This window comes from Stegastes partitus, unplaced genomic scaffold, assembly GCF_000690725.1.
Source record: "Stegastes partitus isolate 25-593 unplaced genomic scaffold, Stegastes_partitus-1.0.2 Scaffold499, whole genome shotgun sequence".
Classification (NCBI taxonomy): domain Eukaryota; kingdom Metazoa; phylum Chordata; class Actinopteri; family Pomacentridae; genus Stegastes; species Stegastes partitus.
Genome location: NW_007578230.1, coordinates 358,110 through 373,671, shown reverse-complemented (window position 1 = coordinate 373,671; position 15,562 = coordinate 358,110). Strand labels below are relative to the sequence as shown.

Below are 15,562 nucleotides of genomic sequence, written 5' to 3'. Positions count from 1 at the left end.
TAATCCTCTGCTTAGGCCACAGTTTTTTTTTAAAAAAAAAGAGCAACTGGAGGGAGGGGGAAGACAACTAGAGCAAAATGTGTGAAGGTTCACTAAGTCTGATCTAAAAACTTCCAGAAAAGGAGACGCTCCTTGCGCCTCGGCGTCCCTGGAATGTTTCAATAACAGCCCAAAACACGAGACGTGTGATGTATGCGGCCGGCCCGAGGATGAAAAGCATGAGGAGAAAATGAAAAGACAAGACGAGGCCGAGCACTCGTTTAATTAGCTGGCACGGCCTCCGACACGCTCCTCTGGATACAAGGTTAATGGATTGTATGTCTGTAGAGAGTGAGGCAGACGCAGCAGACGGCTCGAGGAACAGATCACATGCTAGACTTTGGAGGTTAACAATGAACAATGAACATGATGAGAATTCAGCATGCATTAGGCATGTACGTAAGGTCTGTGTTGCACAATGCCGGAACACACTGAACAGCAAAAATAACTTATGTTAATCTAAGTCATGGACACAGGCATACAGAAGATGCATCCTGGATAACCCCAACTGGGATTAAGTGTTCTCATCTGTGACATGGCCTCAAGGATGGAAAACTGAGGGTTAAGACTTTCCCAGTGGACTTCTGAGAAGCTCTGTATTTGGGTATGGTATCCCATGTTCTGACCTTGTCACAAAATGGTTAAAAAATAAAGAAAATAAATCAAGCAGTAACGAAAAACTGAAACCAGATGTATACAGAAGCAAATAGTTGCAATCATTTGAATTTCATAAGAAATTCTAAATAGGGAACTCAATCACCAATAAATATTTATGACGAGGGAAATTGAAACCACAAATACCAGATAGATGGTTTTGACACAAGTGAGCAAAGTTTTTACTAAAGGAAATTCGGTGGTATTTAAATTTTGCATTTAGGATTGACTAGTGGTTGTATTTTATAATTATGCATTTGTTTGTTTGTAAGGTTCAAATTATCATGGCTGTCAATAAATGCGTTGCATCGCTGACTGCAGTTCTAACCACACAGATCTTATTGTTACTGCCTCACAATAGGAAGGCTCATATTACAAGTGACTGGTTGTGAAGAAAGCCTGAGCTCATTGATGGCGTAACAACCTTGAAAGAAAAATATGTAGTGAGAAACGGTTAAAGAAACAAAATCCAGCACACTGCTTTTGCTCAGTGCAAGATTTATCGTTACTTATGTTTACATCCTGTTGGATTTGCGCAGTCTTTCAAATTGTAAATATCTGGACTGTCAAAATCCAGCCTTGGAAGAGAAAGATTTAAAATAACATTTATGTGAAGGAAAGGAACAGCCTGTTCACATTTTTACAGCTCCCTTCAAACCTACATGGTTTGTCAAAACAAACCAACGTCTGTGTGCTCACTGGGCAAGGACGCCACAGTTTTAGTTTCATTCTATAAAGTGGCACAAATAAATGAAACGGTTTTGGGGACTTCTGTCGCGGCACTTCGTATGGGAATGTCTTGGTAGAAAGATCTGCAACTGACAGCACATTTGGCTCCTTGCCAGCATCCTGTGTTTGGCCTTCACCTTCCTGTTTGACAGGATTTGGTTGCTGTTGTTGTTGTAATTTGGTGCCTCTTAAGACAGACGCCAGTATAGAAGCTAAGAATAAGTGACACACTTCAGATAATAGCAACGTGGTCTTGATTAGCCAACCCATTCTGTGATACATGTGATTCTACTATAGGGGGGAAAAAAGTTCTGGCTTGGTTGCATTTCTTTAAGCCAATCACAATGGTCTTGGGGAGAGGCTCAGTCCAGGATGCTGTGACTGTCTCTTCACAATAATGATGGGAGAGGAAACTTGTTTTGGTGGAAGTTTCACATGCGGAAAAGAAAGCTTTATCATTACAACGGCTAATTTGCTGCAAAAAAAAAACTCTACATAAACCAAGACATAAGACTGTTACCCATAAAAGAGACAAACCTAATGTGACAATCGGTGCTCAACAGGTGAAGCCTTCCTAGACTTACGCTCTGGAGGAGCTCACTTCACTCCAGAGAGATTTTCCAGCAGTATGTGCCTTTTGTAGAACTTTATTTAGCTTGATTGGTACATTTGACAAGTCAATGCCAGTTTCAAATGTCGTTTCCAGAGAAAAACAAAGACGTGTCAAAACTCTGGCTGATGGCATTTCTTGCAGTCTGAGGCTTTCCAAGGTGTATTCAGAAGTTGTAATCAAAATGTAACTCAAATCGTCTTCTCAATGATGAATAAACAAAGCTTTTTCATGCCATCTGTTTTTGCCTACCATCACAAGCTCACTGCAGACAATCAGCCATGCTTGGACAGTGAATTTTTTTCCGTAGCCAGTGGACAAACCAGCAAGAACGTCCCCGTTAAACAGCAAACATATTTTTAGATCTTTACAGCTGTTCACCAAAGGAATCAAACAGTCCAGCCTTATTGCAAAATCCAAATCTTTTGCAAAACCACAGCCATGCTGTCAGTATGTGTAGGTTGCTGCTCAGAGGCTGTCGATTCTGTGGGAAGGGGGAATTTTAAAAGTGGTGACAAGCAGAAAACAGGACAGGATGAGAAAGTTGCCTGAAATGAGCAGCCAATCACAGGCTCACAACCGCAGCCTACATCTGGTGAGTCACATTAATAGCAATGTAATTAGAGAATCTCAGCGAGTCTCTTTATGTGACCAACACAGACAGCACAAAGACAAAACAAAGGTAACAAACTGCCTGCATTTTACAACAACACACAAGCTCCTGTCTCGAGGTGTCAGAGGTGAATCAAATCATGCAGTCCAAAACCTACAACAGACTGATCCGTTCGTTACTGAAGAATCAAAAGAAGAGAGCACATGATTGTGTTGTTGTCAGATCCTTTGATGTGTAAAAAAAAAACGAGTTCATTTTTAACCAGATCAAGAGAAGGCCAAATGGGCTCCTGAGAAGCCAACAGTTGGTCCAGACATAGTGCTGTCAGCAGCGCCAAGACAGATTAACAGACATCACAGCCTTACAATGCCAATCCAAGACATAGGGAAAAACTGCTCAACTGCTTGCCTGTTACTTGGATCCCATCAACTTGTGGGACCTTACCATTGCTGATTTCTGGCTTCAGTGATCAATGAAAGTGCATGTTTGATCAATCGAAAGCAACCTTGGAAATTCTAAAAATAAAAACAGTGCTGATGATGGCAGTGAACGGGAATCTAAATGGCAAAATATTAGGAAGGAAAACAAGCTGACAGACAGTAAAAGAGATGGATGAGTGGTCAAACCTTTGTAGATTTTTATATATCAAGGACCCTTTTTAGATTATATGCTGTTATGTCCCCCTCATGTTAAAATAAAAGCACTGACGATCGCAACTTTTAGACAGATTTACACAGCTAAAACACACTCAATTCATAATAAAGAAAAGCGCACAGTGGCTCTGTTAAATAGATTTTTTATCTTTCATCTGAGTCTCCCCGTTATGCTTGGTCTGTGGCTGTAAATTATTTTGCTACAAGCACAGGTCAGAGCACGCATATCAGTGGAGACAGACTTGCAAGAGGACAGCATACCAAAGAAATCCACACCGCTCTTTGCCCCTCTTGCCCAGGCCACCACATCACGTGCCCTCTGCCAAGGGAAAGTCCCTGAAATCAGAGGGGACTGCACCTTACGTCCAATATCTAACTTTAAATCCCACCCTAAAACCCACCAGCAGGTTTGAAAGTTACGCTGCCTTTACAAGACAGAACAGAGCGAATCGTCTATTTTTTTTTATTTTCCAGCAATCCTAGTAAACCCTAATTATATTTCATCAAAATTACTTTTGCTTTCACAAGATTCTGTGAAAAAAAAGCAAGAAATTCTGCATTCCTTGACACAACCTGAAAGCCATTAGTGACTAAGCCAACAGTCACATAACAGAAACTCAGGGACTGGTCAGCTCAGCTGGGATCAACTGCTTACATAGAACAAATACGTATAATATAATGAATCAAAATAAAAATCTAAAGCACATAAATAACATTCTTTATGATTTTTAGCATTATAATTTTGTTATATTGCACAGAGGACATGTTCTAGCTTTCTCTTCTTACAGCCATAGCTGTGCTGTTTGAATGGCACTGTAGGACTTTTTATTGCAGTGAGAAATTAGCCCACAGTGAGTAAAAATGTGACAGGAGCAAGAAACGAGCAGCAACTGCTTGGAGTTCAGAGGGTGAAGTAGGAAGAAACTGACTCCCACGGGTAGTTTTACACTTGAAAAATATGAAACGGTTTACCAGAAACTTACACAAGTTAAACTTCAACAAGTTCACATCAAATAAAATGTAAGATAAGGCTTGCAGCTCTGACACAGCCAATGCTTCAGGGAAGAAACGTGATTAACCAGGAAATGGCATGCAAAGCGACAAAGCCACAGTGACAATTTTAGGCGTCTGTGAAGGACACAGCACTGGCTTCTTCCTGTGTTAAGGTGACGAGTATTATCACGGCAGGATCCCACTTTCATAGCAGGATGAGGCTGTGACCTCTGTTAGTCTTTTATTTTGGAAGAGCACAGAACAAAAACTGTGGGTTTCTTTCTGTTGCAGTAATGCAACTTGTCATTTTTGTAGTAAACCCAGTTTATCATGTTGTCAGAAAATAGCATATATAAATATAAATATGAAAATTTCCTTCAACAACCACCAAAGCAGCTGCTGATTATATTCAATGTCAGTCAGCTGATTAAACAACTCACCATTTCAGCACTACTGTTTGTACTTAACCTAAACGGAACAGTCACAGACAGAGGAAGTAGCAGATGAAAAGGGAACTTGGACCAGTTATTTCTACAAATGTGTTTGCATTTACACATCAGCTCATGTTTTAGTGTTTTGTTTTGTTTTTTTTCCTGCCTATTTGGCACTGTTGCTTGTGTCTTTCGTGAAGGGTTCATCCAGCCAACAGCTCGTGCGTTGCCAGCTGGGGGATCAACACCTTAATGTGTGCCGGACAGCGACAACAATAGCCCCCCTCTGGGACGGGTGAGGGCAGACAGCTCTGCTACTGTAGGCCACTCACAGCAGGAAACGCTGTACAGCTGAGTACAGTGACCTACATCTCCCACTGAGGCACTTTCTGCACGAGTGAAGCAGCTTACTGGCTGTCAGTGTTGTCTGCTTGTGAATGAATTATCTGGAACACACTGGTGCGTGCATGAGAGATTTGACAATGTAAAACAAGGACTCGTGTCAGCCTTGTCTTTAAGTTATTTGACAGCGATACTGTGTTTGAGGATAAAATGATGTGACTTTCCTCATGAGGATAGATAGAAAATTCAAATTAGGTAATTAATATGCTGCAAGAGGTATTTAAATAAAATAGTCAGATATAAAAATCGAAGGAAAAACAACAAAAGCTCGTACAGTACAGGGACTGGTAACTTAACAATGCCTGTCTAGCAGTGAATCAGGTCATTGATTGTTTCAACACTTGTTAGCGACTTCAAATCCGATCTCTGATCATTGCCATGGTTGGTGACCGTGGGCACAGCGGAGTAAACCATTAAATAAAGCCCCATTATCTGACTGGTAATCCCAGCTGACAGTCAGGCTGGTTCAATCCCACAGTGACAAATCTACGTAATCATAAGAAACACTCTGAACGCTTCAATAGCACTATGTCAGCCACAACCACAACAGGCATGGAAAATGCACATGGAAAACTTCTCCACAGGTTTTATAAATACACTGGAGAGGTTGTTCTGTATGGTGACAGGCCTCGTTAGGTTGGATCACAACCCTAAACCCCACGATGGAGTTGGACAACAGCTGTCTACTTTTGGGGGAAGCCGAATGGGCAACTCAGTGGCATCAGAGTGGCTTTTTGTTTGAGGTTATTAATGACCAACAACTTGGCCCATGCTCTGTTTTGACAAATGGATTTTACATTAAAGTGATATCAAATCATTTTTTGGCTGCTTGTGGGCAGTAGGACAAGCAGTAAACACGACACTGACATAGCATCAACTCAAAAACATCTAAATAAAGCAGGGGTCTCCAACTCCGGTCCTCGTGAGCTACTGTCCTGCAGGTTTTAGACGTTTCTGTTCTGCAACACACCTGACTGAAATGAATGGGTCATTAACAGACTTGTGTAGAACTTGACAACAAACTATTAATTTGAGTTGGAGATCCTTGAAATAAAGAATGAACTAGGAAACCAAAACAGTATAACCAGGGGGTGTGAAACCAAAACATTAGCTAAAAGACAGTAGTCAGGACGTCGAGCTGGGACGAACAGCAGAGTCAGGAAACATTTTTTGAGGGTTAATCACTAGAAACAACCACTTCACTGTTTTCTTTCTCTCTTTTTTTTTTTTTTTTTTTTTATTAAAAATTAAAACCACCTTTAAACTTGTAATAACCGATTTGCTGGCCAACTGAGCAGCTAACACATTGTAAACCTAACACTCACCCAATAAAGTTGATTTTTCACCAACAACAGACATGATCAGTTATCGGTTTTATGTTTCTGGCCACATATTAAGAATAAAATGAAAAAGTATTTCTACTTTTAGCTCTGTTTTGGTCTCTGAGAGCATCCAAAGGAATTATCTGTCTCTGTGGCTGCTGAACATTCCACGATGCTAGTTGCTAATTCTGTCTGCCTGTCATTTGTGGTGCACTGACTTGGCTGTTAACACCAAAACAATGAGACATTCAAATGCTCTGTAGGGCTGAAAGGATTTGTCACTACAAGCAACCACTGTCACTTTACATACAGTCACGTGATCCATAGTTATCATAAAAATATAATTAATGCAGCTTTAAGCCAGTATGTGTTGGTTTTTTTTGAAATGGTAAATTTAGTAGAAATGTATTTAATTCGCATCAGTGTGGGCGGTGAGCTGGCTGCAGTCTTGTGTAAGGTCTTTTATTTTTCTTTTGGCCCATAAGGAACCCTTCAGAACAGTCTGTTCTCGTCAGAAAAAGGAAATGGCTTTGGCTGTTGAGCTGCACTCCACAGAACCAGGACATTATGACTTCCTTCACGTTCACACTGACACTCTGTCACTATTAGCCCCCTGAGCAAACCCAAAACTCTCTCAGCAAGAAAGCCTGTCTTTCCTCAAGTGTGCATGTGTGTGAGTTTGATAGAACAGAGGCCAGCCAGCAGCGATGGAAGCATCACAAAATGCAAATTTTTGTACTCCCTGCAGTACTTAAGTAAACACTGGCCAGATAGGCAAATGTTGGATGTCCTTTGCAAACAAATCTCTTTATTAATGCAGTCACTAAGCTCTGAGGCGGCCACTGTCACCTCTGATTTAGTTATATCAATAAAATAATAAGAAGTGGACTTTTCTCAAAGTTGGACAAGCTTTGGTAAAACCTCGGAGTTATAGATCATATAGAATACAAGCAAGGTGCGAGACATCTACTCATGATTGCCTTTACCACATTTGAGTCCGTGTAATTTAACCCACAGCGGCCAGTTTCTGCATCTGCTGTTACATAAAGCTTATGCTAAATGGGGGTCCTATATCTGAGACAACTATCATCCAGCAGGCACCGTGCTTAAGAACTGGATGTTCCTTGCAGGCGGAGGGAAGGGCTTTGTTTGTTGAAACGCCAAACAAGCTAAATACATGCCATTAAAACAGGGGAAGACCACGTTCACATCGCCACTCAGCAGAACCCCGTCACAAATCCCCCCCCTTCTCATTTCTACATCTTCTGCTGACTAAAATGTTACCCCTATTTGTTTCCTCAGGGAGTCCACGGTGATGAGTCATGGTTCCTATTGTTCAGATCTGATGTGGATTTGGCCCATCTTTAAGAAACATGCTCATTTTATGCTCTGCTATACATGCAGGTGGATTCACAATAGACCAGGAACACTGCATAGTTCAAAAAGCCCACACTGAGGTGTTGTTGGGAAGGACAAACCCCCGAAAGATGTCATATCACTTCATCTCAGACAGCCTCTAAAGCAGCACAAAAACAGCTCTACACCGTGACCTTTTATTTAAATCGTGTGCTGTTTGTTATCTGTCATGGCATGTTACTATTTTAGCCCCAGATTCGTCCTTGTCTTTCGTCTCAGATAAAGAAGCACAAAAATCGGCCCGTTCAGTCATTTTCTATTTTAAAATCACATACATAATCACAGACCTCAATACAGACGTTGGCTGACGCTCAGTATGATGACAGCTAGCTGCAGCTGCATGAATATGACTGTCAGCTATTAACCACTGGATGATCATCTGTCAGAAAAACGAATATGGCATGACGAACTACAGGTTACCGTTAAATAAAGTCCTTAGCCGTTATGCAGTTGAAATTCAGCATTGAATGGTAAAAGATTCGACATTTTTCAGACCTGTGAAGGAACGTTGACACAACCTATTTTTTGTCAGAGGTCCCAGAATGCTCAGATATGACAATTTGCATGCTCCGGTAGCCACACTCCATTCTCCTGATTTTTCTCAAATCCATCTCCAGCCTGCGTGGACCTCTGGTCAGGTCTTTGAAGCTCCTAAATCACAAGGGAGCTGCCTGACCCACCAAATGTTAAACCCAACACCCCCAGTTTCACCATCTAACTGCTCACAGCATGCTAAATGGCAGCTTTGAACCTTGAACCGCTTCAATAACAACAGAGTCGTTTCTAACTTCAATTACCAGGGCAAGAAATTCCTTTAGTCCTGCTAAATGTGTGAGGAAAACCTAAAGGATGTGTGTCTGTGGGGATGTGTATGCAAATATATATCTGCAGTCAGAAATATTCATTACCAACTCAGCACTGTAACCTAATTCCTGAATGTGCAAACACCCTAGAGTAAGTGTTCCACATCTAATTAATCACTTCCATAAAGGGACACTACATGCTAAATATGAGTGCTTAGCATTTAGCTAAATCGATAACAATAACCCAAGTGTAGAAAAACAATTAGTTCAGCGAACTAACTCAGTAACGTCAGCTGCATGGTTGTATTTACCTGAAATTAGCTGCAGGTCACATCAAACCAACTAAGGCTGGAGCAGCTGAAAACCTGATAGCAACACAAATAGAATTCAAGATTCACTTAGGCAGCTGCTAATCTGTAAAGAAAACATACACAGGAACTACATGAACACACACTGCGACTGCTGTTTGCCTCGCCTGACGCAAAGACCAGCGAAAAAGCAGCTGACCTTTTCAGGGAGCTGGGTGGGAAATGGGTAACTCTGCGGTCGTGTTTACTGACATTGTAGTAGGATGCCACAATCTCTGCAACCACTGTAGTTCATTGTTTATGGGAGAGAGGGCTGACATCGTCCCTGGGCCCATTTTTACACTGTTGTGCTGTTGCTGTGGAAAAGGGCAAGTATGCTCCTGCGTTATTAATCAATACACTGTATATCCTCCTTTTCAGGAGCCGCTTAACACTTGTAAACAGACGGTCATGAATGCTTAACAGCTGTCTGGAATGAGGTTTATGACTTTGTCCAGCAGCTTTCACAGACATGGATGGATGTGTTAGATGAACATGAATATATAAATGAGCCTACAGGCCTCCATTTACGAGGCGCTTTGTGTGTCTTCAGTTGCTGCGCTGAATTGTGTTCTGTCAATGTTGGAGGTACAGCACAGTTCAAACAGCCTAAAGCGCAAAAGAGTGAAAAAATAAATACTTGAAATTGACATTTTAGATTTACCTTAATGGGATTTACACTCGGCAAAGCACTAAGGATGAATGCTAATATTTGCATCAGTGACACTTGAAGTCATCCTTGACAATCTGCCTGTAAAAGTATGTCAGCGGAAACAAGTGAGGGATAGGGCTTTAAGTTAATGGGTCACTAAAATATTTGCAAATGTAAAAACCGGGATGTGGTTTGTGCTTAAAGGCTCCCGACTGAGTTTTGTCAGTTGCTATGGAGATCAGCAGATGCTACATGGTGTGCATAAGTATGTAGTTTTGGTGATGTAGCAACAGATTATCACACATGTAGAGCAGAAATTGTTGATCACCTCAACCATATCCATTACAACTGAGCAAACTTTATCTTCTAGTAAAAGCCACAACATGTCGCAGAGAGCAGCAGATTGTGTTTCAAACAGGTCTTGTTCGTTTTTTGTCCATTCCTTAATACATGCTTGAGTGTTTTCATTTTACTGGATGAGGTTCGAAGGAATGGTTAGATACTGGCAACATTTTTTAAGCAGAAAGATCAATACAGCTCTTTTACCTATCAGCCCATAAAGCATATAGCGCATAGCTTAGCATAAAGTCTGGTAATGGAGAAAAGCAGGCAAGCTATCCACAGGTTACACAATCCACCTACCAGCACCTATAAAGCTCCCCAGTTTACACACTATATCTTTGTTTAATTGTGTAAAAAAAAAGAAGAGAGATTTAAAACACCATCGCCCTGTTTTACGGGGGGTTTTGTGCCGGGCTATTTCTTGGCTGGGAACAGTAACTTCCTGGACCTTCCATTGGTTGCCTGGCAACTGCTCCCAGTCAAGAAACAGTCTCTTTGAAGGAAACGAAAACGCACGTTTCCCAAAATGTTTAACTATTCCTTTAAATCACACTCGGAACTCACTTTTGTGTGGAGCTTAGTTAACAGAGGGAGCAGACTTAAAACAAACTGTCAAGTACTTGAAAAGGAGGAAAAGGCTCAGTGCACAAGTATAAACAAATCTATGCAGGGTTGTCAAAATGCATTAGCATGAATGTCATTTTGAAAATATTTATATGAATGTCATCTCCGGTTTCATATCCACCAGCCTTACAGATGCCTTGAGTATTGTGTGACCTTAGTCTATCAGCCTGTGTATGGTTACTCTCAATTACACAGTCTGCTAGTGGCAGAGATGGCGGTGGTCTTTAAGTGGATGAAAGCAAGGGGTTTCCAAAGCAAAAGCAGAGTACAAAGAACATTAATTGAAGTAATCCACCTAAAAAGAAACAACAGTATTAAACAACACTACCCACCGCTAAAAGGAAGAGAGCTTAGCTTACTTAACTTTCAGATGTATCAGATAATACCCAGTTCAGTCAGCTGAGATCAAATAGCCCTGAATTACACATACGATATCAGACACTATTTTTTTTTCACATTGGCTGAAACAGAAACAAAGATAAACAGATTTTGAATGGAACTACTGGCCACATACTGTCTACGTACGCCTACGCATACACATTTACATTCAAATATAGACCTGTGTCTACATGCCGGATACAACACACACCCACAAAGAGAGCTGCATTTACACATTCACACAGACAAGTCAGCCACTTAAGTATTTTCCTCTGAATACCCAAGCCTAAACAGAAAGACAAGTCGCAGATAAGCCTCAGACCTTCTGCCTATGTAAAAATATGTATCTGCATTGTCCCTGCTGAAACAAAGAAACTAAAGAAAAGTGTGTACCTTTAATTAACGTCACTTAAGGCAACCACCATGTACAAAAGCCTGCTAAATGAACAACCAATCAATATTGCCTGGTTAAAAACAGATGCAAATAGATGGAAATCCTCCTCTCATTAGGTTATGTCAATACAGTTTAAGAGGGGGGTGGGGGGGTCACCTGTGGCCTTCTGGCAATGATCAGCATGGCTCCAAACACATACCAGTGTAAACAGAGAGCACATCGGTGGGTTGACTTTATCATCACTTGAATAAATGCGGTGCTACTCAGCATACTACTGCTGCGTGTGTATGGATTTATCTATGCAACATCCTTGGTGACACATGACATGCACCATTACAGTAAATCCTACTCTTGTCCTCAGTGAAGATGCAGCCTGCATTCCTGTCATGTCATGCATTCCTCAGCAATGTACAGAGGGGGAGAGGTGAAAGGAAAGAGAGAGAGAGAGGAAAAAAAGGTGACTGTCGACATAAGATGCATCACTTTCCATTAAGCTCCTGCGCAGGAGGGGTATTCCTCGGCTTTCCCCGAGAAAGCCACAGGGAACGAGAAGAAGGGGGGGGAGGCAATACTGTCCATGCGTAAATAAATTGGAGACACTTGTATATCCGACATGGATTGCGCTTACCTGTGGTGGCTACATTGTCAGCATCAGACGAGTGGCTGGCTAGATCATTCGAGTAAGTGCACTCCAAGCCCAGTACCGCATAGATGACGAGTCCACGTAGCAATACATTCAGTACCTTGTGGATGTAACTCATGGTGGAAAAGGAGGTGGAAATCTTAGTAATTCGTATCCAGTGGTGGGTTAAAACGCTGGGGCAATCCCGAAAAATACCACAACAAAAAAAAAAGAAAAATCTCAGGTTCAGTCTGTACAACACAGCAGCAATATCCAGCCAAAAATAAAATATTAATAATAAAAAATCTGTCTTTCTGAGTGGTGTCACGAGAAAATGCACCAACTTCAAAAAAAAAAAAAAAAAATCCCCGCAGTACACTTGTTTGCAAACCCTACGAGCTAACAGCTAAAAAAAACAAGAGCTGGCACAAAATCTTACAGGAGCGTGAAAAACACCTACAAAATAATAGTTCATGGTGGGTCAAACTACTCTGAAAGAAGACCCCGTTTTAAAAAATATACTAATAGTCTCTAATGGCTTTACCGGCTGTTTGAGAGGGATGACTGCTGCGAGCTACAGCAAGCAAGCACCCCATATCTAATTTTATAAATACAAAAAAATGTGTATCAGCTAGCAAAAAACGACCGTGTGGTGGCAGCTGGAAGAGAAGCACATGCAGCCCTATCTGAAGGAATTCCCTGTCCAAAACAAAAACACACTGAGAGGGGAAAAAACCGTAGCAGCTCTTCAACCGTGGGTATCCGTGAGCTACCGGTGATATCAAAACGCTGTATTAAATCCTTACGTGGAGCTGTGAGTTGGAAGAAAACAGTCTCTGTACTTCCAGTGTACAAACACCGGGGACAGCTTCAGCATGTTGAACTCGTAGCGTCTCATAGGTCCGCCTCTTCATACGAAAGTAGCAAATCCCATTGCATCAAAAAGAGGGAAAAAAAACAACCAGAGCGTTTCTTCTTCTTCTCCGTCCTCTCGACACCAGCCTGGGTCCTTAGGTGAAGTTTTTAAGTGAGCTTCTCATGGCTCGGAGTGATACAGTATCCTCCTGTCATATCAGCTGCTCGCCGGCTGATGCAGACCAGCAGGGAGGGAGAGTCGAGCCGAGCGGGGCGGAAGTCGGTATGCAAAGCGGGGCTGACATCACGAGGAGGAGACTCTAATTTGGCCTCCGGACTACCGCCGCCACGTGCAGGACGCCACAGCCGGCGTTTGTTTTTGTTTTTCGGGAATTTCACTGAGGCTTGTTAGGGTGCCGGGCATTACTTCCTGGCTTCCCCCCTCCTCCTCCTCCTGCAGAGTTAACCAACACAAACTGAAACTCACCGGAGGCGGGTGTTGCACGCCAGCTGTGGTAACAGCTGGATAACCCTCCAGATAAACTTGGCGTTTGTTCCTGCCATGGTGCCACCGGGGATGGGAGTAATACACCTCCTTTGTTCTTCACCTCCCACTCCGGCCCATCCAAGTTTTCCTGCTCTCTGAGCGCTCTCATTGGCTGGACTGTCCCAACATGGCAGATTCTGATTGGCTGCCCCGCACAGTCCCTTCGTTTTTTGTCTTTTAAAGCTACTTAGCGCGGGGAATACGGTCACGTTAAAGGGAAATACCGACGCGTTTCTCACAATTTCATCCATTTTCTAAGCATAGAGAACAATTTCCAGCCTCTTGAAAAAAAACACCCTCTACAACCACAACTGTAATAATAAAAACTAAAATAATTGGTGATCAGTATTAACAAAACCACAAAGTTAGAATTAGTTTTTTATTCCTAAATGTACCAATAAGAGATCAAATGTACCAATAAATGAGTAAAGTTTGTATTTTGTGTCATTTAGACCTTTGTGTTTGAACTTGCAGGGTGCAATTCAGGATCTCAATGCATAGCTTTTTAAATAGATTATTATCCTTTGCACATCCCAAGTTATTTTCACCATATACTATGTAATTTGTCGTTATTTATAATCCCTTTGACTTACTACTCTTGCACTTGTAACGCTTACATCTTGTTTCTTCCTGTAACACCTACTGTCCTCCGAATCTTGAAATCCTCCTTTAAAAATGTTCTATTTGTCAGATTTCAGTGTTATGCGTCAAAACACTACATCAGATTCCTTGTATATGAAAACCCACTTGGCCGTAAAATCTGATTCAGATTCTGGATCCATTGTCCCATTCTTGTTTCTTCTGTCTGGGGGCACTTTGGCTCAGCACCTGTTGCAAGTTTGGGATGTATTTGACTATTCAAGTTTTATTGCTTTAAGTATTTTACCTTATTTACTAATATTCACAGTTTGTATGTGTGCATCTGTAGTCCTTTTGTTTTAACTGCATCTTAAGTGTTGTAATGCTGCCTTTTGGGGGGGTACTGCTTATTCTTTGTCAAAGAACACAAACCGCATTAAAAAAAAAAAAAAAAGGAACTCACAGTACATTTCATATCCCTTCCCTGAGTAAAAAAAAAATGTGAACTTCAAGTTTTGTTTGTTTTAAAAGTCAGACTTCCCATAGTGGATCCCTGGGACGCATCAGGATCATCCCATGCAAACTGAGTTTAAGATAAATAGATTTGAGTATAATTTCATCAGAGGGCTATATGCTCCCTTGTGTTAAAACAACAGGTGAAGATTTCCTGTCAAGGCCCCAACAAATACAAAGATGACAACAAATGCCAGGATGGTTGGATAAAGGAAGATCAGTTGCAGAGGACATTCATTTGTTGTACTGGAACAGATATCCAGAGGAAACTAAGTGCAAGCACTGACCTTCTGACAGTCCTAACCTCACCTGAAGTTACATATTTCTCCAGGTTTGCAAGGCAGTGCTGACGTTTTGTTCTTTATTGCTACTAACAATCAGCTGTTTAGACTGTCATGCATAAGTCAGAGAGATTGGTCAAAACAAATGTGATTAATGGGAATGCTTCCACTGGGAAACCTTCCTGTGTAGACTCTGTGTAAACACCAGCTCTGAAGAAAACGGTACATTTTGTCCACGTACAGTATTTCAGTTTATAACTTTTAGTGACTACTGACCCGGTTTGGGATCATTTTATGAAACAGACTGCCAAAACTCAGTCTTTTTTTTCTAACATACTTTTTAACTGAATGTACTGGGAATCAAAGGTGTGTGTCGACAGGTTTTCTGTATGTCAGTACCATGCTACTGCATATTAAACTACACCGTTATTTTTTGTATAAAGTTCATATCTAACCCTCCTTGCACCATACACAGAGTTGTTTTAGAGGATATGGTTTAAAAACCTCACCCCTGAATTGAGTCATTTCATATCAACAGGACCATGGAGCCAAAACATCAAACAACACGCTACTGTGCAAACGCTTATTAAGCTCACTGTACTTGATACGGCTATCAACAAGAAATCTTTCAGCGATGGCCAGCTGCAGAGTGTTGATGGAAACAAGGCACATTGCCTTGCAATGCAACACACTGGCCACCAGGAGGGACTGCAGTAGGAGTCAACTGCTCAGCAGGTAGTAGTCTCTGGAGAAACAGACTCAT

The 15,562-nt window shown here is 41.5% G+C and overlaps 1 protein-coding gene across 2 annotated transcripts in view; it reads right to left on the bottom strand.

Moving 5' to 3' along the window:
• Positions 1-15,562, bottom strand: part of stim2b (stromal interaction molecule 2b) — a 52,060-nt gene that overhangs the window by 33,724 nt on the left and 2,774 nt on the right. The window contains exon 1 of one of the 2 annotated variants that reach the window (XM_008287421.1): positions 12,031-13,118. The exons of the other annotated variant lie outside the window; for it this stretch is intronic. Coding sequence (XP_008285643.1) covers positions 12,031-12,163 — 133 coding nt within the window. The 5' untranslated portion in view covers positions 12,164-13,118. Of the gene's footprint in view, positions 1-12,030; positions 13,119-15,562 lie in introns of those variants that run through there. 2 annotated transcript variants of the gene reach the window in all.